The sequence below is a fragment of the Bos grunniens genome, chromosome 14 (assembly GCF_055505025.1).
Source record: "Bos grunniens cultivar Pamir isolate PY7600 chromosome 14, Bosgru_T2T1.0, whole genome shotgun sequence".
In the NCBI taxonomy this organism is placed as follows: Eukaryota; Metazoa; Chordata; class Mammalia; order Artiodactyla; family Bovidae; genus Bos; species Bos grunniens.
This window is the reverse complement of record NC_141178.1, coordinates 37,605,466-37,630,816: the sequence shown is the minus strand read 5'-3', so window position 1 is coordinate 37,630,816 and position 25,351 is coordinate 37,605,466. Positions and strand designations below refer to the sequence as shown.

Below are 25,351 nucleotides of genomic sequence, written 5' to 3'. Positions count from 1 at the left end.
GGAAACAGTGGAAACAGTGTCAGACTTCATTTTTGGGGGCTCCAAAATCACTGCAGATCGTGACTGTAGCCATGAAATTAAAAGACGCTTACTCCTTGGAAGGAAAGTTATGACCAACCTAGATAGCATATTCAAAAGCAGAGATATTACTTTGCCGACAAAGGTCTGTCTAGTCAAGGCTATGGTTTTTCCAGTGGTCAAGTATGGATGTGACAGTTGGACTGTGAAGAAGGCTGAGAGCCGAAGAATTGATGCTTTTAAACTGTGGTGTTGGAGAAGACTCTTGAGAGTCCCTTGGACTGCAAGGAGATCCAACCAGTCCATCCTAAAGGAGATCAGCCCTGGGTGTTCATTGGAAGGACTGATGCTAAAGCTGAAACTCCAGTACTTTGGCCACCTCATGAGAAGAGTTGACTCACTGGAAAAGACTCTGATGCTTGGAGGGATTGAGGGCAGGAGGAGAAGGAGCCGACAGAGGATGAGATGGCTGGATGGCATCACTGACTCGATGGACATGAGTTTGAGTGAACTCCGGGAGTTGGTGATGGACAGGGAGGCCTGGCGTGCTGCGATTCATGGAGTCGCAAAGAGTCGGACACGACTGAGTGACTGAACTGAACTGAACTGACTGATTCCTTTATCTTGTATTTTCTTCAGTTTTTTTTTAAAGTAATATATTTAATTGGAGGCTAATTACTTTACAATATTGTGGTGGTTTTTGTCATACATTGACATGAATCAGCCATGGCTGCACATATGTTCCACCATTCTGAATCTCCCAACCACCTCCCTCCCCTACCCCATCCCTCTGGGGCTGTCCCAGAGCACCAGCTTTAAGTGCCCTGATTCATGCATTGAACTTGCACTGGTCATCTATTTTACATATGGTAAATACATGTTTCAATGTTATTCTCTCATATCATCCCACCCTTGCCTTCTCTCATAGTCCAAAAGTCTGTTCTTTACATCTGTGTCTCTTGCTGTCTTGCATATAGGGTCGTCTTTACTGTCATTCTAAATACCATATATATACGTTATTATACTGTATTGGTGTTTCTCTTTCTGACTTACTTCACTCTGTATAATAGATTCACTCTGTATAATAGTTTTGAGAAGCAATATTTTTGGAATTCTACCTCCTTTATTACAGCTAATACTTATCTAGTGTTTACTATGTGCCCAGAGATGTTCTAAGACCTTCATGTAGAATAAATCATTTACTCCTCTCATGAGTTCTAGGATTTGGGCATAATCATGAACCATTTTTACAGATGAAGACGCATACATTTCTGATAACTCGATCAAGGTGAACCAGATGGCATGGCAGCCATTGCTGTACTGTATGAAATTATTGGTCCTCATGTTGTTGACTTCAAAACATTATGCAGTACATTTTAAATGATTTTAGTTTTGATGTTACCCATCTGCTCCCCCTCCCAGACACATACATACCACATGCCAAGCATTGAGAAAGGAGAGTGAAAGGGGGAGAGAAGAAAGATAAATTAGTATATTCTCTATGTTTATGTAGCTTACTAATATTAGTTTACATTTGTTATGTTTAATTGAAACACTTTATATTTGCATTAATGTGTGATTGGAATATACATTTTGCATGAATACTGTGAAAGAAGAAGTCACAATATATTTGCTAAGCCAATGTATATTAATACAAAGAGGTGGAGTGGGCCTAGTGCCTTTTTGCGCTTCTGAGAGCTCATTTGTGGTATCTTCACACATGAGTAAGGTGAAACCTTTACAGCTTTGTAGAGAGCAAAGAGGAGAGAGATTCCTCTGCAAGTGGGAGTTAGATCGGTAGCCTGCAGCCCCTGGACAAATCAGTCCCTTTCTGGTGCTTCTATATTACATCTCCACAAGATCGCCTAAGAGGTGAACTTGTCCAGTGATAGGAGAGAGCGGCTTTGAAGGAGCCATTTTCTCAGCAACACTTGGTTTTAAAAGGAGGCTCTTGAGGACAGAAAAACTTTAAAGAGCCAAAGAAAATAAACGGTGTCATTTGAGGACTCCTTATAAAAGGAGATATCAAAGAGGTAGAAGGAGAATGAGGAAATGGTTTCATGACACCTCTCAAGTTATTCCTCCTAGGCTATACTAGTCTCTCCTATATTCAAGGCTAATAATACATAGATCCGGTCAAATCTAGTCAATCTTTTTAATAACTAACCATACTCTTTCCATATCTAAACAGGCATAGTTTTCTTCATTCATACATTTTCTCTTTTATGTCTAATAATTTACGTCAGTCTATATAAGATTTTATGGAATTCATAAAAACTAAACATGTATCTAAAAATAGGAAATTGATGTTGAAAAGTGATCAGTCATCATTATACATATATGGGAATAGCTAAATTAAAAAGACAGACAATACCAAGTGTTGGCAAGGATGTGAAGACACTGAAACTCTCACATACTACTGATAAGAATGTTAAATAGTACATCCACTTTGGAAAAGAGTTTGACAGCTTCTTTAAAAGGTAAGCATTCATTTACCATGGTTCTTTTTGTTTGCATTCCATCCAAAATCTATGTCATGAATGTTTACAGCAGCTTTTTTTTTTAATATAATAGTCAAAAGCTCAAAAGAACCCCAGAGTACATTAAAAATGAGTGTCTAAACCAATTGTTGTATGTCTGTGACACACAGATTGTAGTCCACCAGACTCCTCTGTCCATGGAATTCTCTAGGCAAGAATACCGGAGTGGGTTGCCATTCCCTACTCCAGGGGATCTTCCTGACCCATGGATCAAACCTGGGTCTCCTGCATTGCAGGCAGATTCTTTACCATCTGAGCCATCAGGGAAGCCCAATGAAATACTATGCAAGAGTAAAAAGAAATAAATGATCGATACACATATTTGTGATGAAAGAAGCCAGAACAACAAAGAGTAAATAGCATATGATTCCATTTTACTTAAAACTCTAGAAAATAAAAACTAAATTATAGTGACAGAAAGCAGGTTAGTAATTGCCTTCTGATGGTGAGGTGAGAAGAGAGGGAGAGAGTGGGGAGGGTTTGTTAAGGAAAACAAGGAAACGAGAGAACTGGATATGTTCATTCTCTCTACTGCGGTGATGGTTTCACAGGTGTATGTACCTTTCAAAGCATATCAAATCGCATAATTTAATATGTGCAGCTACTCTAAGCCAATTACATCTCAATAAAACTATTACTTTAAAAAAGAATAGTTAGCTTAAAATTGAACCAGCAAAACATATGGACAGCAAATACCTAGAAAAAGTAAGGGACTAGAAAAATAAAAAACTTAGCATTGAATGTATCAAAGTCTTTCAGATAAATCCTTCTATGATAAATAATAGACATAGTAGGAAGAAATGAAGCAGCATATGTAATATCTTTCAAGAACTGTTCAAAGGAAGATGTGCTTGTGCAGTTAGGTAGAGATAAATGGTGGGCTGAAAAGACAAGAAAGCCAACACATCTGATAATCTTGTAAAGCCTCTTCCAGTAAAGAAAATAAATCTAAAAGATTGAGAGTTTAAAAAGATGAAAAGGTTTAAAAAAATACATAAAGGAAATCAATCAGCTATCAAGGCAATATTAGAAAAAAAAATAATGTTGCTCAAGTCAGCTGTCCCCAACCTTCGTGTCACCAGGGACTAGTTTCATGGAAGACAATTTATCCATGGACTGGGGGGGGGGGGGGGGGGGGGGGGCAATAACAGTTTTGGCATGATTCAAGAACATTACATTTATTGTGCACTTTATTTCTATTATTATTATTTCAGCTCCACCTTAGATCAGCAGGCCTTAGATCTCAGAGGTGGGGGACCCCTGGCTTAAGTTACCTCTTATGCTGTACATAGCACCACCTAGAGGAAAACCACAGGAAATGCTATTTCACGTTGACGAGAAAGTGTTCGTCTCTCAGTCTTGTCTGACTCTGTGGCCCCATGGACTGTAGCCCTCCAGGTTCCTCTGTCCATGGAATTCTCCAGGCAAGAATACTGGAGTGGGTTTCAATTCCTTTCTCCAGAGGATCTTCCCAACCCAAGGATTGAACCTGGGTCTCCCACCCCACATTGCAGGCAAAATTCTTTAACATCTGAGCCACCAGGGAAGCCCCACTTCATGTGTAATAGAGCCCAATTCATTTACTGATTCATTCAACCTTCATTTACCATGTACCAGCACTTCTAAGTATATTCAGCATCATTCCAGGTGCTTGGAATACAACAATAAATAAAAAATAACAACAACAACAACAACAATTCCCACCTTCTTAGAGCTTATTTATCAAGGAAAACAACTTTGCTTTAAACAATTCATGGCCATGTGTGAATTCATTTTACAAATTTAAAAAAATATGCACTTTAAGATTTCAGAGGAAGCCTTTGTATGAAAAATAAACATAAAAAACCACTGTACATTTTTAAGTAGTTTTCTCACATAGGGATTTGGGTAAATCAGAGGGTTTTTTGGTACCACTCCATAGTCAATTCTAGGATTGTTTAAAATAAAAGGTATTCATTTGTAGGTGAAGCTAATTCTGATTTTTAAACCCTAGTGCTGATTGCCCTCATTCACTTTTGGAAGAAGGCATAATGATTTACTGATCACCAATGGACTGTCCAAAGCAAACCAACTACAAACATCATCAACAAGGGCAAAAACCTGCTGATGTTGTGAAAAGACGTAGCGATTCAAAGAGAGGGACTGAAGGACCAATCTGAACATTCAGCACAAATAGCACCCAGCAAAAGAAATATATTCAGGAAGTAGGGATGAACTTTAAAAAAACGTTTTACTTACATTTTTAGTGAGAGTTGAGATGCTGTAATGTTGATTTAAAAATATCATTCAGAAAATAATAAAGAATTATGGAAAAGAGAAAGAAAACAAAGATAAAAGATATGTCCTATACTTCTTTCAGGACTGAGGCGCACATCCATCCCATCTTCAGAGATGCAGGCTTATTTGGACTTACAGCTGTGATTCCATCCTGTAATGATTCTTCAAGCTGGCTTAACGCTCAACACACACACACAAAAAAACTAAGTCATGGAATCTGGTACCATTACTTCATGGCAAATAGAAGGGGAAAAAGTGGAAGCAGTGGCAGATTTTATTTTCTTGGGCTCCAAAATAACTGCAGATGGTGACTGCAGCCATGAAATTAAAAGATGTTTGCTCCTTAGAAGGAAAGTTATGAAAAATCTAAACAGTGCATTAAAAAGTAGAGACGTCACTTTGTCAACAAAGGTCTGTTTAGTCAAAGCTATGGTTTTTCCAGTGGTCATGTATGGATTTGAGAGCCGGACCATAAAGAAAGGCTAAATGCCAAAGAATTGATGCTTTTGAATTGTGGTGTTGGAGAAGACTTTTAGGACTCTCTTGGACTTCAGGGAGCTCAAACCAGTCAGGTCTGAAGGAAATATTGTACTTTTCATTGCCTGAAGCTTTATTTTCCATTAATTTTATTATGCTCAGGTTTTCATTAAATCCTTGGGCATTTCAGCTTATAGGTATACCCCATTTTATTGTGCTTGAGCTTGTTGCTTTTTGCAGATACTGTATTTTTTTCCTTTCTTTTAAAATTAAAGTTTTATGGCAACCCTGCATTAAGAAAATTTATTAGATCAGAACCTTTTTTTCAATAGCATTAATTTTTAAATTAAGGTATATAAGGTTGTTTTCTCAGATATAGTGCTATTATACACTTTGTGAACTACCATATAGTGTAAATTTAACTTTTATATGCTTTCTGGAAACAAAAAAATATATGACTTACTTTATTTGAGATATTTTCTTTATTGTGGTGGTCTGGAAGCACACCCACAACATCTCCAAGGTATGCCTGTACTGATATATTTTAAAGAAATTTTAAAGTCTGTGTCTGCTAGTTGCATCATCTCTGGGTCTGTTACTATTGATAGATTTCCCCCCTCATTATATATCTTATTTTCTATCCTTTTTTTTTGGTTGTGCTTTAATTATTTTGTTTGGGTGCCTGCACATAGTGAATGTAACATTGGTGAGTATCTGAATGCTGTCTTCCTTGAAAGAGTATTGGTCTTTATTGTCACAGGAACTTAAGTTCCTGGCAGATTAGTTTAATCCTTCCAAGGCTTTTTTTTTTTTTTTTAATGTTTGTTAAGGTGCTACTGGAGAAGACTCTTATGGGTCCCTTGGACAGCAAGGAGATCAAACTAGTTAATCCTAAATGAAATCAACCCTGAATATTCAATGGAAAGACTGATGCTGAAGCTAAAGCTCCAGTACTTTGGCCACCTGATGCAAAGAGCTAACTCACTGGAAAAGACTCAGATGCTGGGAAAGATTGAGGGCAAGAGGATAAGGGAATGACAGAGGATGAGATGGTTGGATGGCATCACTGACTCAATGGACATGAGTCTGAGCAAACTCCAGGAGACAGTGAAGGGCAAGGAAGCCAGGCATGCTGCAATCCATGGGGTCTTAACAAGTCCATGACTGAACAATAACAAAGGTGGCCTGACCTCACCGTTACTCTAGGAATAGTTTAGTGCTAGTACCAAAAAACCACTGTTCTGGGGTCTTCCTGAATGCTGTCATTGAATGTCAAAGGGCTCCACAAAGTCCTAGTGCAGGAGAAGACACAGCTTTTCCTCTTTGCCCATCCTTCATGGAGTAGTGGGAATGGAGGTGGGTGCTGCCCTGTATGAGCACTGTGAGTTGTTTAGTTTACGGCCCTTTGGTCATTCTCTCCATGGTCTCTAAAGTTTTATTCTAATATAAGCTGAGGATTTTGCCAAGATGGAGGAAGACCTTTAAGAGTTTTCTAGAGCTCTTTCTTCTGTAAATCTTTCCTCACCAGAGCCCTGCCCTGCATCTTTCAGCTGACTCAAACTCTCTCCCTTTTAATCTCTGTCTTCTCAACTCAGTGAGCCTAGTATCTTCTTGTGATTCGCCTCTGTGCACTCCCACTGGGCAGGTGTCCCCAGGCAGAAAGCTGGGACAATGGTGAGGTTTCCCCTCAAATGTTTCCCTTCTCTGAAACATCATGATCCTATATTTCCTGTAAATTCATTATCTAAAAATGCCTGCTTCATATACTTTGTCCAGCATCCTAGCCATTTTTGGTGCAAAGGTAAGTCCAAATCCTCTTCAGTATATTATGGCTAGATCAAATTTTCTTTTGATTTCATCTGCACTTGCAATACAGTGTGAGTAAGGACATGGAAACCCACTCCAGTATCCTGGAGAATCCCATGGACAGAGAAGCCTGATGGGCTACAGTCCATAGGGTCGCCAAGAATCAGACACAAGTGAAGCCACTTAGCACACATGCACACTTATACTAATGAGTATAGATGCTCACTTCAGTAAAGCATGTAGCCAGCTTTATGAGATTAGAATTCATTAGAAACATGTATCTGAAGTCCTAGTGCAGGAGAAGACATAGCTTTTCCTCTTTGTCCATCCTTAATGGAGTAGTGGGAATGGAGGTGGGTGCTGACAATAGAGACTTGAGAGGTTAATACCCATCAGTACAACATACTGCCTCTTTGAATGCCTACATCTGTTCAGGAGATGGTAACTCTCTAGGGAAACAAACAAACAAACAAAAAATGAAGTGTAGTACTACAAGAGAAGAAAGGAACTGGAATCTAGATTGAAGACTATGCTGACCTGAACTGTTCTATTGCAAACTGTGGGCTTTCCAGGACTTTATAATTTTGAAACACATTTTAGACTCTCCTCAAGGGAAAAGACAAAATAAAGATTGCCAAACACAAGATGTTACATCTTGCATTCCTATGTTTCACATGTGATAAATCTGTGCTTGGTATTCATGGGTCACTATTACCAAAAAAATAAACACAAAGTCCCAATACTTTACCATGTGTGTGCTTAGTCGCTCAGTCATGTCTGACTCTTTGTGAACCCATGGACTGTAGCCCACCAGGCTCCTCTGTCCATGAGGATTCTCCAGGCAAGAATACTGGAGTGGGTTGCCATGCCCTCCTCCAGGGCATCTTTCCAAACCAGGGATCGAACCCAGGTCTCCCACACTGCAGGCAAATTCTTTATCATCTGAGCCACCAAGGACAGCCATACTTTACTACAGGCACTGAAATAATAGTAATAGAATTCTGGAGGTTAAATTACTCTTCCGTTCCTTCTCCATCCTTTGCTAGCCTTCAATATCTTTTAAAGTAAAATGTAACACACAATTAGAAATAATCCTGGCTTTAAGCATAATCCCAGAAATAAAGCTGAAAGACCTACTTTTCTTTCAAAGCCTTCTACCTGACTGCAATGTTACTTAGTGACTGAGGGCAAAAGCTTTATAATGTGATAGCCTGGGATCCTGGATGTGTCATTAGTATCTCCATAAGCTTGGGTATTATTTAACTTCAGTGACCTAGTACATGTCTTAACACACAGTAGACAGTCTATACCAGTCAGAATAAGTAGAAACCACACAGCAAAGAGTTTTTAATATAAGAAATTGTTGAAGCTGGTATTAGAGAACTAAAAATGTCACAGAGATAACAGAGAGAGAGAGTAAGCAGCAGAATTCAGCTACTAACACTATGCGTTGCAGGAGCAAAGGAAGAGGAATGGGGTTTTAGACTTTAATAGCTTGGAGGAAGCCTCCCATATGCTGGGACTCAGACTTCAGAGTAGAAGGCACACTGCCAAGCTGGTGCTGGTATCCCCTGAGTATGTGAAGAGACTGGGTTAGTGAATGAGCTTATCTCATTTGTTTCCCTTCTCTCAGGGACTCCTGTTCTAATTTTTCTGAAGTCCTGTGTCTTACAAACCAGTGTTTCATAGAATGGGTGTGTTTTTCTGTTGTTTCAGGTGGGAAGTAAATTTGACCCCTACTACTGGATCATGGCCAGGAAGCAACTCTCTAGTATTTTCTAAGTAAATAAATTAGCCACTTTGGGCAATCAGTTTAGCTGGTTTTCATGTCCTGTTTAGTTTTCCAGTGAACTTATGAAATCAGACATTATATGGCATAGCTTTGAGGCAAAGTTACTTAATAACACAACTCTCTAAAATCTAAGACCAAACATTTTAAATCATGCTTAGCACTCTCCTTCTTTCAAATTCAATCTATCTGTAAATTCTGTTAACTCTAATTTAGAACTGTATTCCAAATTCCATGACCTCTTGCTATCCCCACTGCCATCTCTATTGCAAGTCACATCATCAACATACCTGGATTATTGTTTCAACTTCCTGATTGATCTGCTTAAATGACAGGCTCATTTCCCAACTCCCTTATGTGCCACGTCGCTTCAGTCATGTCTGACTCTTTGCGACGCTATGGACTGTAGCCCACCAGGCTCCTCTGTCTATGGCAAGAATACTGGAGTGGGTTTCTACATGCTCTTCCAGGGGCTCTTCCCAATCCAGGGACTGAAACTATCTCTTACATCTCTTAAATTGGCAGGTGGATTCTTCACCCTAGTGCCACCTGGGAACTCGCTCCTAGCTTTACTCAAATGTCATATTCTTTGTTCCTACCAGCATGACCCAGCAATACTTCAGACTGCCAGCAGGTCTTCAGTAGGTTGCAGTAGCTGCATTTGATTTCAGTTTAGTTTTCCAACTCTCTCAGAACCATGGCATCCCAGCAGAGGAACCAGCCCCACTCATATGGAGTCTCCTTCTCAGAAATCTGGGTCTCAACCCCACCGGTCTCTCATGAAGGTCGCTCTCAGCAGACGGGAAGTGAGTAAAAGGTGTCCTATAGAACACGGGTCCCCAACATCTTTGGCAACAGGGACCGGTTTCATGGAAGACAATTTTTCCACAGATGGGCAGTGGAGGTGGGGTGCAGGGATGGGAAAGGGTGGTTCAGGTGCTAATACCAGTGTGAGCAATGGGGAACAATGAGGAGAGGCAGGGGAAACTTTGCTCTCTTGCCACCTGCTCACCTCCTGTTGTACATCCTGGTTCCTAACAGGCTGAGACCAGTACTGGTCCTCTGCTGGGTATTGGAGACTCCTGCTCTAGAACCTTGCTAGAACATGGGAAAAGCCGATGGAATCATGCATGGGATTTTGGGACGTCCTGCACAAACAGAAGCGTTCTGCATTCATCTGTTTTATACATTAAGGCTCTGCATATAATTTATTTGGCACAACTGTCAATTAATTGAAAAAAAAAAGATGTTGAAAACTGCCTGTGACCAAAATCAGGTCAATAAGTTTTGCAGCTTATGCAAAGAAGTGCTTAGATCACAAAATAAGGCATGTGTAATTCTTTGCCATAAGGCTTAAATGAGTCTGTTTCTATCAGCTAAAGTCATGTATGTATCTGGTGCTAGACTGGATTCAGTATATTCATTTTGTTAAATGTCAAAGATCATCAACAATTCTGCTCAAACTAGGTTTAGACTAGTGGCTTTAGTTTTCCTTTCGTTTTGTCTATAGGATTCCAAATGGTCTCTAGCAATTGCCAAGAACAGATCTACACTAGACGCCAGAGAGCAGTCAGAACTTGGACAACCACAGACAAGACCTCGCACCTTCGTCCTCAAGGGCACCTCAGTTCTCCAACCTCTTGAATGAGAAATTCTATTTTATGAGCCTCAGAGCCCTGTCTCGTGCTAACAGCATCTTTCTGTGTCTTCTCCACACAGAAAGAAAGCAAAAGTGAAGTTGCTCAGTCATGTCTGACTCTTTGTGACGCTATGGGCTATAGCCCTCCAGGCTCTTCTGTCTATGGGATTCTACAGGCAAGAATACTGGAGTGGGTTGCCATTTCCTTCTTCAGGGGATCTTTCCAACCCAAGGATTGAACCTGGGTCTCCTGCATTGCAGGTAGTCTCTTTACCATCTGAGCCACCAGGAAATCTGTGTCAAGGTGAAAATTCCCCAGATTCATAGCATGCAACTGTATTCTTCCACTGATTCTTATACATAATTCTCATCTACAAATGCTAAGCTAAAACTTACTTGACTTTCTGTTTCTCTTAGTCAGCTCCTCCAGTCCCTGAATCTTAGATTTTATTCCTTTTGATTGTACACTAAGCAAGGATTTCCTGACAAATCTGTCTCACACAAGGATAGATTAGTCATTGTTTGGCTGCTTTTGCTTCTTAAATCTTCAGGTGATCTTTCTGAACAGTTTAGGGCATGAGAGTTTAGGTAGGGCAGGTTTCTCAGGCTTTACACGTTCAGATTAATGGTTTTAACTATGCATTTATTTGTATTATTATTACACAGAAAGACTCTCAAAGAAACTCTAATCTTGATTTTTGGGAGAGGCATTCTGGCATCAGGGTTAAAGAATATAGACTTGGAATCACAGGGACCTTGCTATGAACATTGACCATGATATTGATGACCTGAGGAACTTCAAGCAAAAAAAATTAACCTCCCTGGGTTTTAGTTTATACCTTTGTTAATACTTTACAGAAGAGAAAGAAGATAAAGTTTGCACAAACAGTGGTAAACACAGTGCCTGGCCCTTAATAACTACTCAAAAAGCAGTCTGCTATTAATATTATTATTTTATTTTCCACCTCAAATTGTCAACTGAATTACTCAAATGGAACATCATTTTTCCAAATGTGTTTACCAGAAAGAAAATGCTCAGCATTTTTAATTCCACTGTTTAATAAAACCCAAATATCCTTCCTTTCTGTAGTCAGTGGTTTTCTGATTTTTATTCTAGTAATACTTTGGCCAAATCTGAATCAAAGAATATAATTTTTAAAAAACAATAAAAATACTTTAAACATTTTTAATATTTATATTTTGACCGTGCCAGATCTTAGTTGAAGCATATGGAATCTTCAACTTTGTTGCGGTAGTTGCAGCATTGGGCATGTGGGATCTGTTAATAGTTCCCCGACCAGGAATTGAACTCCCTGCATTGGGACCAGGGAGTCTTAGCCACTGGACCACCAGAGAAGTCAAAAACTTTCCCAGCTTAGGAAATACAGGTCAGGTCATGTCTTTCTAGGAATGCCTCCACGTTCCCTAAGTATCCTGAATGATGATCATTGACTTGAACTGTGTTGGTGCAGTCCACACGGAGGCTGCAGCCCAGAAGGCTGCGTCCCTAGGACAGATGGGAAGGACACAGGGTCCACCTGTTCTCCTGCCACCATGACTGCTGTCCTCATCCTTGCTGCTCCCGCCACCCTGATTGTTAATATTCTTTCCTCCTGAGCTAGACAGTTATTCACCAAGAAAGTGGTATTAGACCTTCCTTTCCAGGTGGAAACATTTGTTTTAAAATCTGCTACAGATCTTCCTCGACTCACAATGGGGTTACACGCTGATAAACTCATCCTAAGTCAAAAACATCATGTCAAAACATGCGTTGAAAACATCTACCCTACCAGACATTATAGCTTAGCCTAACCTACCTTAAATGTGCTCAGAACACTTATATTAGCCTACAGACAGGCAAAATCATCTAACACGAAGCCCGTTTTATAATTATATATACTTTTTATATATTTTATAATTTTATAAGTATATGTATATATTTTAGGAAATATATGGCAAGAATACTGAAGCAGGAAATGACAACCTACTCCAATATTCTTGCCTGGAAGATTCCACAGACAGAGGAGCCTGGCAGGCTATAGTCTATGGGATCACAAGAGTCAGACATGGCTTAGCAACTAGACCACCACCACCAGACTGGGGAAACAGATCAAAATTCAAAATTTGAAGTATGTTTCTACTGAATACGTATCTCATTTACACCAGTGCAAAGGTGGAAAATCTTGCTTGGAACTGTCATATGTTGGGTCTTGTCTGTATTTATAGATTCCTTGAGATTAGCATACTGATGTGGTACTTTCCAACTGATCCCTTCTCTTCTGAGTCAATCCAGGACAGTGAACACAACTTAGCTCTCCTTCCATCGCCAGTTCTCACACGGCACCTGGTACATATTGAATGTACAGTGAATCCTGAATCACAGCATCACTTTAAAGCAGTGGTAGTCTTGATGGATTTGGTTATAGATGGATTGCCAATTTTAAATGGATACTTGAGGGATATTCCACATCCATCAGCCAGAGTGGGTGACCTTTTACTTTAGTAATTTTCAATCAGGTGAAGGGGTGAGAAGAAGGTAAGCTGTTCACTCTCCCTCTTGGAAAACTTTTGCTTGCTGCAGTTGTATTTGTGAGTGTATGTTTTGGAATACTCTAAAGTGTCTAGACTTGATCAGATTGTTGACAAAATCATATTAACATCAATATTCAAACGCCCAGGAGTCATCGGGGGGTCCTGTGTTCTGCTGGAACTGATACCTATCCCTTTACCACAAGGCTTCCTGCACTGGCTCCCACTGCCCACAAGACTGCTGCTGCTGCTGCTGCTAAGTTGCTTCAGTCGTGTCTGACTCTGTGCGACCCCATAGACGGCAGCCCACCAGGCTCCGCCATCCCTGGGATTCTCCAGGCAAGAACACTGGAGTGGGTTGCCATTTCCTTCTCCAATGCATGAAAGTGAAAAGTGAAAGTGAAGTCGCTCAGTCATGTCTGACTCTTTGCGACTCCATGGACTGCAGCCTACCAGGCTTCTCTGTCCATGGGAGTTTCCAAGAAAGAGTACTGGGGTGGGGTGCCATTGCCTTCTCCGGCCCACAAGACTACCCCTTACCAATGCAGACAAGAACCCCTCATACCAAAGACAGAAGCACTGTTAGGGAAGGTCCCACAGCCACTGACCCGTGTGGTGTCAAAACGGTGCTGGGTTCAGTTCCAATGCGGGAGAAGGGTCTTTTCTGTCTCGATGCAGCAAGCTGTTACCTGGGCTCTGCTGCAGAGCCTCCCACATCTACAGCCTACACCAGGTCCCAGAGAAACTGCTCCTTCAGCCTCTGCCTAGACTCTTTCCTCTGTCAACTCCAAGAAGTCCAGAGGATGTTTTCCTATGCCTTCCATTGTCTTCTGCATTGTTCCAATATGCCCAAAGCAAGCACTCCTCTCACTTCTCCGGAGCGCCAAGACCCCTTATAGACCAATGCAGGCAAATAAGCAATGACATGCCATGAGTTCAAATGGTCAAACTCCATGTTCTCACCTGGACAAAGTTGTAGCGCCCCACCACATGTTTTAAGATGAAGAAAAGCTTGTGTGTTCCTTAGTTTGATGTAGTGTTATATTTGATTCATGCTATATACTGTGAACCTGTTTCTACCTAGATTCCCTTTGTTACGACTGTGGGGTAAATAATTAGGAAATATGGATTCCAGTTTCCAATTCTTCCTGAAACCATTGGGGTGATATTGACATGTACAGTTTGCCAGTCTTGATCTGTTTGCTGATCTGACCTACAAGATAAAGTGATGAGTCCACATTTGATGCAAATAAAACAATGTATTTTCCTTTGTATTGGTTTTCAGTGATAACTTAGATGATCAGCTATTGCACTCCTTCCAAACCTATTTATTTCCCTCTCACATACAGCTGAGATATAACCTGTGAGTTATTCTCTGTCCCGATTAGTTTATTTAAAATTTGAATTATTTTCCCAATATTTTGCAGTTCATGTTCATGTTGAAATTAAAAGATGGACACAATATGCCCACAAGAGAAAAGTTAACATGAATCCGCCTCCCCGAATATATTATAGCAATTCTGACTTAAACAGGATGTATCGTTCCAGTTTCTCATAGAAGCCAATGCCAAGGTACTCTATCAGTTTACTTCAGTCGCTCAGGCATGTCCGACTCTTTGGGACTCCATGGACTGCAGCATGCCAGACTTCCCTGTCCATCACTAACCCCCAGAGCTTGCTCAAACTCATGTCCATCAAGTCGGTGATGCCATCCAACCTTCTCATCCTCTGTCATCCCCTTCTCCTCCAGCCTTCAATCTTTCCCAGTATCAGGGTCTTTTCCAAGGAGTCAGTTCTTCATATCAGGTGGCCAAAGTATTGGAGTTTTAGCTTTAGCATCAGGCCTTCCAGTGAATATTCAGGACTGATTTCCTTTAGGATGGACTGGTTTGATTTCCTTGCAGTCCAAGGGATTCTCGAGAGTCTTCTCCAACACCATAGTTCAAAAGCATCAATTCTTTGGTGCTCACCTTTCTTTAAACAAAACCTTTTTTTCTTTCAAACAAAACCTGTGCTCACCAGGACCCAGGAGGAAGGAGCAGTGATCCAACAAGAGGCTGACCCAGACTTGCCTGTGAGTATCCAAGAGTCCCCACCAGAGATGTGGGTTGTCAGTGGCTTGCTGCAGGATCGAGGGCACTGAATGCAGCAGTGTGTGCATGAGACCTTTTGAAGGAGGTCACCATTATCTTCATTACCTCCACCATAATTTGGTCTCAGGCCAATCAACAGGGAGGGAACACAGCCCCACCCATTGACAGAAAATTGGATTAAAGATTTCCTGAGCATGGCCCAGTCCATCAGAACTAAACCCAGTTTCCCTCACAGTCAGTCTCTCCCATCAGGAAGCTTCCATAAGCTTCTTATCCTTATCCATCAGAGAGCAGGACAGAATGAAAACCACAATTACAGAAAACTAATCAAACTGAACTCCAGTACTTTGGCCACCTCATGCGTAGAGTTGACTCATTGGAAAAGACTCTGATGCTGGGAGGGATTGGGGGCAGGAGGAGAAGGGGACGACAGGATAAAATGGCTAGATGGCATCACTGACTCGATGGACGTGAGTCTGAGTGAACTCCGGGAGTTGGTGATGGACAGGGAGGCCTGGCATGCTGCGATTCATGGGGTCGCAAAGAGTCAGACATGACTGAGCGACTGATCTGAACTGAATCAAGCTGATCCCATGGATCACAGCCCTGTCTAACTCAAAGAAACTATGAGCCATGCCGGGTAGGGTCACCCAAGATGGATGGGTCATGACAAAACATGGTCCACTGGAGAAGGGAATGGCAAACCACTTGAGTATTCTTGCTTTGCGAACCCCATGAACAGTATAAAAAGTACTCTATTGTACAGGCGTATTCAGCATGGCATCCAAAGCTGTTGGCATTTTTGCAAAGGTTCTCTCATATTAGTTGTCATAATATTTTTATTTAAACAGCCTTGGCAGTTTGGATCACAGTTTGAGAGTGCCTAAGAGTTTGAGACTGGGTTTGTTTGTACTCTCTCATATGTTCGTGTGCAGGTAACATTGTTCACCACACTTTCCTTGAAGACAAACAAAGGACAAGATATTTCAGTACTGCTGGTGAAACTGACATTTAGAAAAAGGCAAACTAATTGCTATGCATACATACATTCCTTAAAAATTTGGAAAAGAAATCTATAGACAACTATAAATCAAAACTATTTACGAAGTGATTTTGCCATGTATACATATATAAGATTTGGCACCAATAAAACAGAATATTTCACTTGTGATAAAGTAATATTCTACTTAAAGTAAGAGTATATATGTACATACACATATAAACCACAATTACATATGATATATATGACACAATGTGTAAATATATGCGTATATGCATATACAGATATATATACAGAAAAAGTTTATTTATATGAACTTGAAATCTTTATTAAAACATTTTCAAATGCCTACATTGAAGCATTTTTATAGATACTCTATATTTTTCAAATAATAATATACATCAATACAGTATTTCATGATTTTCAGAGCACTGATATACACATGATGGTATTTAATTCTATCCAAAATTTTTTTTCCTACATTTTGAAGGCAAGAAAACTGAATCTTGGAGAGGATGAATGGCTTTTCCAAAGTCACATAAGAACTGAACATAGAGATGGAAATCCATGTCTTCAGATTCTGAATCTAATATTTTTTCTAATGAACTATTTAAACCTATCTGTTTAGTGATTAAGGTCTTTATAGAAAGCAATAAAATCAATCATCCTTAGTCTTCCACTTCCTATTTTATAAGGGGATGTACTCCATTGTTGAAAAAAAATATCCTTACATTAAGAAATGAGGATAGATTTTTTTATATTTCCTTTGAAAGAACTATTTTATACTGTGCCCAGAACTACCATTTTATTCATTTTAGTGGAGGTAGGGTTTGAGAAGAGGAGAATCATGAACATGTTTCCCTCCATTCTGTACAAACGAAAAAGATGATTGGGGAAGCCATCCTGAGAGGCACAGGATAGACTAAAAAAATGTAGATGTTGGAATTAAGCCAACCTGGATTTTAACCCCAGCACCACCACATTTTCACAGCCAAATATCCTCAGGTAAGTCAGTGTCTGATTCTCAGTTTCCCCACCCATTAAATGGATTAAGTAATCTTATTTCACAGGAGTATTGTGAAGATTGGTTAAATAGTACATGAAAACATGGGGACACGGTAGCCATTAAGTGTTAGTTTTTACTTGTGTCAATTGATCTAGACATCAGCCAGACAGTACTTAAGCTTTGCCTCTCTCGTTTAAATTTCCTTTTCATGCTTTCACTTGGTGTTGATCTGGAAAACTGAGAAATTCACCCTGGTGTGGAGCAAAGGGTCAGCAACAATTCTCAATCCCTACTGAAATCTTTCTTGCACAAATACGTGCTTGTTTTGGCTTCCACACCAATCCAAATATGAGGCAAGACAATTTTATAAATTCTCTCTAGGTTTTTAGTTTCTCAATCCTTGCACATTTTCTAATCTTCATGATCATATATTTATCTGCCAATATCCCCCACTCCCATTCTTATAAAGCAAGAGGAAAAAGAAAAACTACATTCATTCCTATTGTTTTAGAACAAGCTGTGTGATTTTATATACAGTTACTGCGTGCATGCTCAATCGCTTCACTCATGTCCAACTCTTTGAGACTCTATGGACTGTAGTCCATCAGGCTCCTCTCTCCTTGGCATTCTCCAGGCAAGAATACTGGAGTGGGTTTCCATGCCCTCATCCAGGCAATTTTCTCGACCCAGGAATCAAACCTGCATATCCTGCATCTCCTGCATTACAGGTGGATTCTTTACCCACTGAGCCACCTGGGAAGCCCATATTTTGGTGTTGCTGCTGCTAAGTCGCTTCAGTCGTGTCCGACTCTGTGCGACCCCATAGATGGCAGCCCTCCAGGCTCCGCTGTCCCTGGGATTCTCCAGGCAAGAATACTGGAGTGGATTGCCATTTCCTTCTCCAATGCATGAAAGAGAAAAGTGAAAGTGAAGTCGCTCAGTTGTGTCTGACTCTTCGCGACCCCATGGACTGCAGCCTACCAGGCTCCTTCGTCCATGGATTTTCCAGGCAAGAGTACTGGAGTGGGGTGCCATTGCCTTCTCCAATATATAGGTGTTAGATAGAAAAAATGATAAACAGTTCACTCACCACGACCATTTTCTCATCCACCAGCTTCCTCCTTATGGTGATCTCTTTGCCATCCCAGTCCTGAACCTGAACCAAGGAGTCATCATCTAAGATTACCGTACTCTGAAACACAGACAAGACCAAATTCAGCTCAGACTGTGACATATGAACTCTAAAATTTTATCAGGAGACAAATTCTTTTCAGCTGTTGTGATATTCTCAGGTAGTTTTTGAATGGTGTTTACAATTCCATTTATTCTGAGACTTCATCAACAGTAAATTTGTTGGCTGATTCTTCTGGGGGAAAAGGTTTTAAAAGAGTAAAAACTAAATATTACCTTCAGGAGTAAGTAAAGTTTTTACAAAATATATTTATTGTACACGCCAAGTATTATCTTTTTGTGTAAAGAATCACAAGTGAGTTTCAAGTTTAAAAACATATGTGAAGCTGATTCAAACTCCCAATGTAAGATCCCATTTCCTCTTCTTACTCCAACAATATAAAAATAATTATAGTGTTGTGGGAATATAAAATGGTGTGGCACGTATTACAGTGAAAAAATGATGGGATTTGTAGAGCTTCCAGTTGATGAACATATAATTTTTTTTAATAAGTTTATCTATTTACTTCTTTATCTTTGGCTGTGCTGGGTCTTCACTGCTTTGCTCAGGCTTTTCTCTAGTTGCAACAAGCAGGGATTACTCTCTAGTTGTGAGGTGAGGGCTTCTCACTGTGCTGGCTTCTCTTGTGTGGAACACAAGCTCTAGAGTGTGTGGGCTCAGTAGTTGTGGTTGCTGGGCTCTAGGGCACAGGTGCAATAATTGTGGAGCACAGACTTAGCTGCTCCTCAGCATGTGGGATCTTCCTGGACCAGGGATTGAACTCATGTTCCCTACAATAGCAGGTGGATTCTTTACCACTGATCCACTGATCCACCAGGGAAGCCCTGATGAACATATTAGTGTGCTGGGAAGGTTGTGTACCTGGAGGGGTATGGAAACTTCAAACCATTTCCCACATACCTTGTCTTATGCATTTCTTCCCTTTTGTTGTTCCTGAGTTGTATGCTTTATAATAAAATGGCAATAGAGAGTAAAGCAATAATAATAATAGTAAAATAAATAATAAATAGAAATGATAGTAATTGTAACAACAACAGTAGCTAGCACTTTGGTAGCACTATTTATTGTGTGTGAGGCATTCTTCAAGAGTATTAACATATTCATGTAATTCTCACATCAACCTTACGACGTAAGTACTATAATTATTGGGCTTCCCAAGTGGCTCAGTGATAAAGAATCCACCTGCCAATGCAGGAGGCACAGGAGGTGCGGGTTCTATTCCTGAGTTGGGAAGATACCCCAGAGGAGGAAATGAGAACCCACTCCAGTGTTCTTGCCGAGATAATCCCATGGACAGAGGAACCTGGAGGGCTATAGTCCACTGGGTCACAAAGAGTTGGGCATGACTGAGTACACACACACTCTATAATTATCCCCTTTTGCAAATGAAATGGCTGAGTCACCATGAGTCTGTGACTTGCTCATAGTCACACGGTTGATTGAATGATTGGTGGCAGAGGTGGGATTTACACCCACACAATCCTGAGCCAGAGTTTGCAGCCTGCTCCTCAAAGTTTAGAGATAAGCCTGTTAAACTCTATTGCAGTTCAGTTCAGTTGCTCAGTTGTGTCCAACTCTTTGCGACCCCATGGATAGCTTGCAGCATGCCAGCCTTCCCTGTCCATCACCAACTTCCAGAGCTTGCTCAAACTCATGTCCATTGAGTTGGTGATGCCATCCAACCATCTCATCCTCTGTCATCCCCTTCTCCTCCTGCCTTCAATCTTTCCCAGCATCAGGGTCTTTTCCAATGAGTCAGTTCTTCGTATCAGGTGGCCAAAGTATTGGTGCTTCGGCTTCAATATCAGTCCTTCCAGTGAATATTCAGGACTGATTTCCTTTAGCATTGACTGATTTGATCTCCTTGCTGTCCAAGACACTCTCAAGAGTCTTTTCCAAGACCACAGTTCAAAAGCATCCATTCTTTGACACCCAGCTTTCTTTATGGTCTGACTATCACAGCCATACATGGCTACTGGAAAAGCTTACACCTCAGAGTTTATGCATCCACTGAGCTGGGTTTTCTACCAGAATTATTTACAGTCTGTCCTGTGATAGATAATGATAGTTACCAAATTTCCTTTCTGCACTTCTATACTTTCCAGTCTTTTTGTTTTGGTAGTTTTTTTTTTTTTTAATTTAGTATAGACATCTTTATTAAACATTTTTGGTCAAAATTCTTCCATTTGATATTATACAGGAATGTGAAGTCTCATATTATTTAACAGAAATCTGATAATGTGGTATTCAGTTCCTTTTATTAGGACTTCACTATCCATATTGTTTAACAATCTATTGAGTGCTTTCATTCAAATGATACATATTTATTGAGCAAATATTAATATTATGTAATATCACTAGGTTCTGTGAAACAGAACAGACAAGACATCCTTTCTTGGAAGAGCTTATATTCTAGTGTGGAGGAACAGTCAATAAACAAAAAATATAAATAAATTGTGTAATATAGGTAAATTGTATATTGAAGTTGGAGCCCATGAGTGAAAGTGTGTTTCAACTCCAGGTGTAGACAATAAAAAGCCTAGTGTCTCTTTCCCTATTTTGTTGACTTAGATCACAAACTTCAGATGGTCCAGCTACAGGTTAGTTGAATCTCCTTTAGCCTGGTCCCTGGAGAAATTAAGAGGGACAGATACTCTACGCCCCCATCTCCAGCCTCCTCCTCCACAAAGAAACTTCTCCAACTCCACCATAACACTGAATATGTACTATGAGTTAGAACTCCGATTGTGTAAGCACTGAGAGCTTGTGGATAATTTGTTACTGTGACATAACCTCACCCATACCTGCTAATGGGCTTCCCATGTGGCACAGTGGTAAAGAATCTGCCTGCTAATGCAAAAGACACAAGAGACTTGGATTTGATGGATTTGATCTATGGGTCGGGAAGATCCCCTGAAGAAGGAAATGGCAACCCAATCCAGTATTCTTGCCTGGAGAATCCCATGAACACAGGAGCCTGGTGGGCTACAGTCCACGGAGTTGCAAAGAGTCAGACTTGACTGAGCATGCACACACATACACACGCATGCATGCCAACTAACACAAGTTTTTTATTCATTATAAATCCATGTATGGAAAACTGCTACAAAATGGAAAGGCAGAGTTTTGTGTCTGAGGTCTAAAAATGATTCTGAAAGTGTTTTCTGTTCAATATTTGCGTAAGAATTGTTAAAAACACCATTTTCAGTTCTGGTCCCAGATACCACAGCCTCTGGTGATGGAATCTGGAAGTAGGCATTTTTTACTAACATGCCGTGAGATTTGTATGTATATTAAAATTTGAGTTCCTCAGACCAAGGCTTAAGCCAAAAGTTTATCTAACACACTTTAGATATGTTCACCATAATTGCTTACTTACCTGGGAAGATTTCAAAATTAACATTCGTAATTAAATTTATCTGAAAATGTTGAAGGCCTCACCTTGGTTTTATGGCCACCTGGTGTGGTTTCCTCAAATTCTTCTCCCAGTTTAAAGGAGATGTCATTATTTTTAAAGATGCTTTTGGTTTTTATAATGATCAGATCTTCCTTTGTCATGATGGTCACAGTGGGCTTTGCCAGACAGCCTAGTTTCCTGCTGGCTCTTCCTATTCCTGGAAAACAGATAAAAGGACACAGTGATTAAATCTGTTGTTGTCTCCCAAGACTCTCATTAGCTGTATATGCTAATTAGGAGGTTTTAGAGCTAAACAGATTTGACTCTGCTTGAATTCAAACTTCTAAGCTAGTAGCACCACCATTATATGTTAAAATAGGGTATTTTTTACAGAAAAAAAAAAAATCTATCTCCAGTTTTGATCTAACAGCTGTCATGTTTTCTGGTCCAGTAGCTATTAATCCTATTGTTTCATGGACCCTTCTGAAAATTTTCTTAAAGATATCAACCTTCTTCTTATTTTAAAAATGCACTCATTTACATAGAGACTAAACCCTTTGGCATGAATTCTTCCAGATCTTTATTCATTCTCTTACATTCTTTTATGTTCACATGTATAGGGTTTGTTTTTATCTATTATGTATTTTTACTGTTGTGAAATATACATAACATAAAATTTATCATTTTAACCATTTTAAATGGCAGTACATGTAAGTGCAATTTAAGTACAATTAAGTGTCAGTAAGTACATAAACAATGTTATGCAACCATCACCACTATATATAGAATTTTTAAAAATACAAATGTTTTGTTATAACAACTGTTATTCAACTTGATTTTCCCCTATATCTGTATGTTTTGGAGAGTTTCCATGTCAGTACATATAAGCACAGATTTCGTCATAGCTACATAATATTTCATAGTATGTACATTCTGATATTTAGTTATTTATGCCCTATTGATGCCTAATTTAAGGATCTTGAAATAGGGAGAGTATCCTGGGTTGCAGGTGGACCCCAAATATAGTCACAAATGTCCACATGAAATGTCGAAGAAATTTCCCTTATAAGAAGAGGAAGAGGGATATTAGACTCTAGGAGAAAATGTGACTTAGGAGCAAAGAGTGATGTGCCATGGCCACATGCTAAGGAATGCCAGCAGTCATCAGAAGCTGGAACACAAGATCTATCCTCAAAAGGCACAGAGCAAATGTTTGCAAAATGAGCATTTTTCAAGATAATAATGAACGGATTTGTGGACACAGGTCGGGAAGGAGAGGGTGGGACAAACTGAGAGAGTAGCATTGATGTATATACAATCTCTCAGTCGTATCTGACTCTTTGCGACTGGATGGACTGTAGCCCGCTAGGCTCCTCTGTCCATGGGATTTTCCAGGCAAAAATGGAGTGGATTGTCATGCCTTCTCCAGGGGATCTTTCTGACTCGAGGGTTGAACGTGTCTCTTGCATCTCCTGCATTGGCAGTCAGGTTCTCTACCAGGAGCACCACCTGGGAAGCCCAATATATACACTACCACGTGTAAAATAGATAGGTGGTGGGAAACTGCCGTATAGCAAAGGAAGTTTACCTCAGCGCTCTGCGATGACCTAGAGGCGTGAGTTAGGGGAGGTGGGAGGGAGGCCCAAGATGGAGGGCATATATGGGTACATATAGCTGATTCACATTGTTGTACAGCAAAAACTAACACAAAGTTTATACTCCAATTAAAAGTAATACTCCAATTTTATATTGGAGTATATATACACCAATTAAAAATTAATTAATTTTTAAATGTGATTTTTTTGTTTTAAATCATTTATTGAAATCATTTACTATTTAGTATATGGCACATGTGCAAATCAAGGGTAAATTACTTGAGAGCAGGGATTATGTCAACTTCAACTAGTTTTGCACAGAACTGTATCTAGGTGCTAAATCAATATTTATTGTTTCTATGTGAAAAACTGAAGGAAGAGGTTCACACAGAGCAAGTTCTGTGCTGTCAAAGCTCCCACTTTTACTGGCTGTGATATGCAAGTAAATATGGCTCACCCAGTTCTTTCATATATGCTTCAAAATTTTCACAAGAAATGGATTTCCATGTTCCCTGGAACAGATCAACCATTCTGCCTAAGTTGACTTTAAGGAAAAATTGCATCATATAAATAAGTATGTTCCTTGAAATATGTTGGAACCTGTTTTCAATACAATTCTGGTTGATAGTGCAGAAGAGTCAGGGAAAAAAAAATAATAAGGTACTCTAATCTTTGTCATTGTCCCATCAAACCACCCAAAGCAGGAAAGCTCTCTCAAATGTAAGGAAGTCAAGATGAAAATGGAACATGGTACAGATTTTAGCAGGACTAGATGTAATTTTTCCAACTCTAATTTAGGGTCAAAACTAATGTTACAAATTCTTTTCTGTTTCCTTCCATAAGAACGCTACACACAGCAATGAGTGAAGCAAGTGCAAACTGAGACAGCTGTGTCTTATGTCTAAATTCCAGGTCTCTCTCTCTGTTTCTCTAGTCAAGGATGATCTAGAAAAAAAGCCAATGTCTTAGCTGTATAGAGAGCTTGTAATATTTTCATTTTTGATCAGTTCAGTTCAATTCAGTAGTTCAGTCATGCCCGACTCTTTGCGACCCCATGGACTACAGCTTGCCAGGCCTCCCTGTCCATCACCAACTCCCAGAGTTCACTCAGACTCGTGTCCATTGAGTCAGTGATGCCATCCAACCATCTCATCCTCTGTCGTCCCCTTCTCCTCCTGCCTTCAATCTTTCCCAGCATCAGGGACTTTTCAGATGAGTCAGCTCTTTGCATCAGGTGGCCAAAGTACTGGAGTTTCAGCATCAGCATCAGTCCTTCCAATGAACACTCAGGACTGGTCTCCTTTAGGATGGACTGGTTGGATCTCCTTGCAGTCCAAGGGACTCTCAAGAGTCTTCTCCAGCACCACAGTTCAAAAGCATCAGTTCTTCAGCGCTCAGCTTTCTTTATAGTCCAACTGTCACATCCATACATGACCACTGGAAAAACCATAGCCTTGACTAGATGGACCTTTGCTGGCAAAGTAATGTCTCTGCTTTTTAATATGCTGTCTAGGTTGGTCATAACTTTCCTTCCAAGGAGTAAGTGTATTTTAATTTCATGGCTGCAATCACCATCTACAGTGATTTAGGAGCCCCCAAAAATAAAGTCAGCCACTGTTTCCACTGTTTCCCCATCTATTGATACTTTGAACTAAAAACCAGAGAGACTCCATAGATGGCATTTGAACCAAAATGTTAAGTTTAGTCAGTGCTAGAACAACCATTTTAAGTCATGTACATATTGAGCAAGAGAATGGAGCATAAAGAAAAGGAAGGAAATACAGCAACTATGATGAAATCTTTCCAGTGAATATTCCAGTTAATTTAGGGTTGACTTGTTTGATCTTGTTTTTATGCAAGGGACTCTCAAGAGTCTTCTCCAGCCCCACAATTTGAAAGCATCAGTTCTTCAGCATTCAGTCTTCTTTACAATCCAACTCTCACATCTGTGGCTACTAGAATAACCATAGCTTTGACTACATGGATCTTTGTC

The 25,351-nt window shown here is 40.0% G+C and overlaps 1 protein-coding gene across 1 annotated transcript; it reads right to left on the bottom strand.

The window, feature by feature from the left end:
• Nucleotides 1–16,051: 16,051 nt before the first annotated feature.
• FABP12 (fatty acid binding protein 12) lies at nucleotides 16,052–23,894 on the bottom strand. Its single transcript, XM_086335402.1, has 4 exons — nucleotides 23,816–23,894; nucleotides 21,808–21,980; nucleotides 18,265–18,366; nucleotides 16,052–16,126 (listed from the first exon to the last, which is right to left on the bottom strand). The coding sequence occupies exons 1-4, from the start codon at nucleotides 23,886–23,888 to the stop codon at nucleotides 16,052–16,054; spliced, it is 423 nt and encodes a 140-aa protein (XP_086191528.1). The 5' UTR covers nucleotides 23,889–23,894.
• Between the last annotated feature and the right edge of the window lie 1,457 nt (nucleotides 23,895–25,351).

What these genes read in the sequence shown, in the direction of transcription:
- FABP12 (XM_086335402.1), bottom strand. Translation starts at nt 23,888, where the DNA reads ATGGTTGATCTGTTCCAGGGAACATGGAAATCCATTTCTTGTGAAAAT. An exon ending in AGCATATATGAAAGAACTGG is followed by an intron (nt 21,981 to 23,815) that starts GTGAGCCATATT and finishes TCTGTTTTCCAG; the next exon opens with GAATAGGAAGAGCCAGCAGG. An exon ending in TGGATGAGAAAATGGTCGTG is followed by an intron (nt 16,127 to 18,264) that starts GTGAGTGAACTG and finishes TTTGTCTTCAAG; the next exon opens with GAAAGTGTGGTGAACAATGT.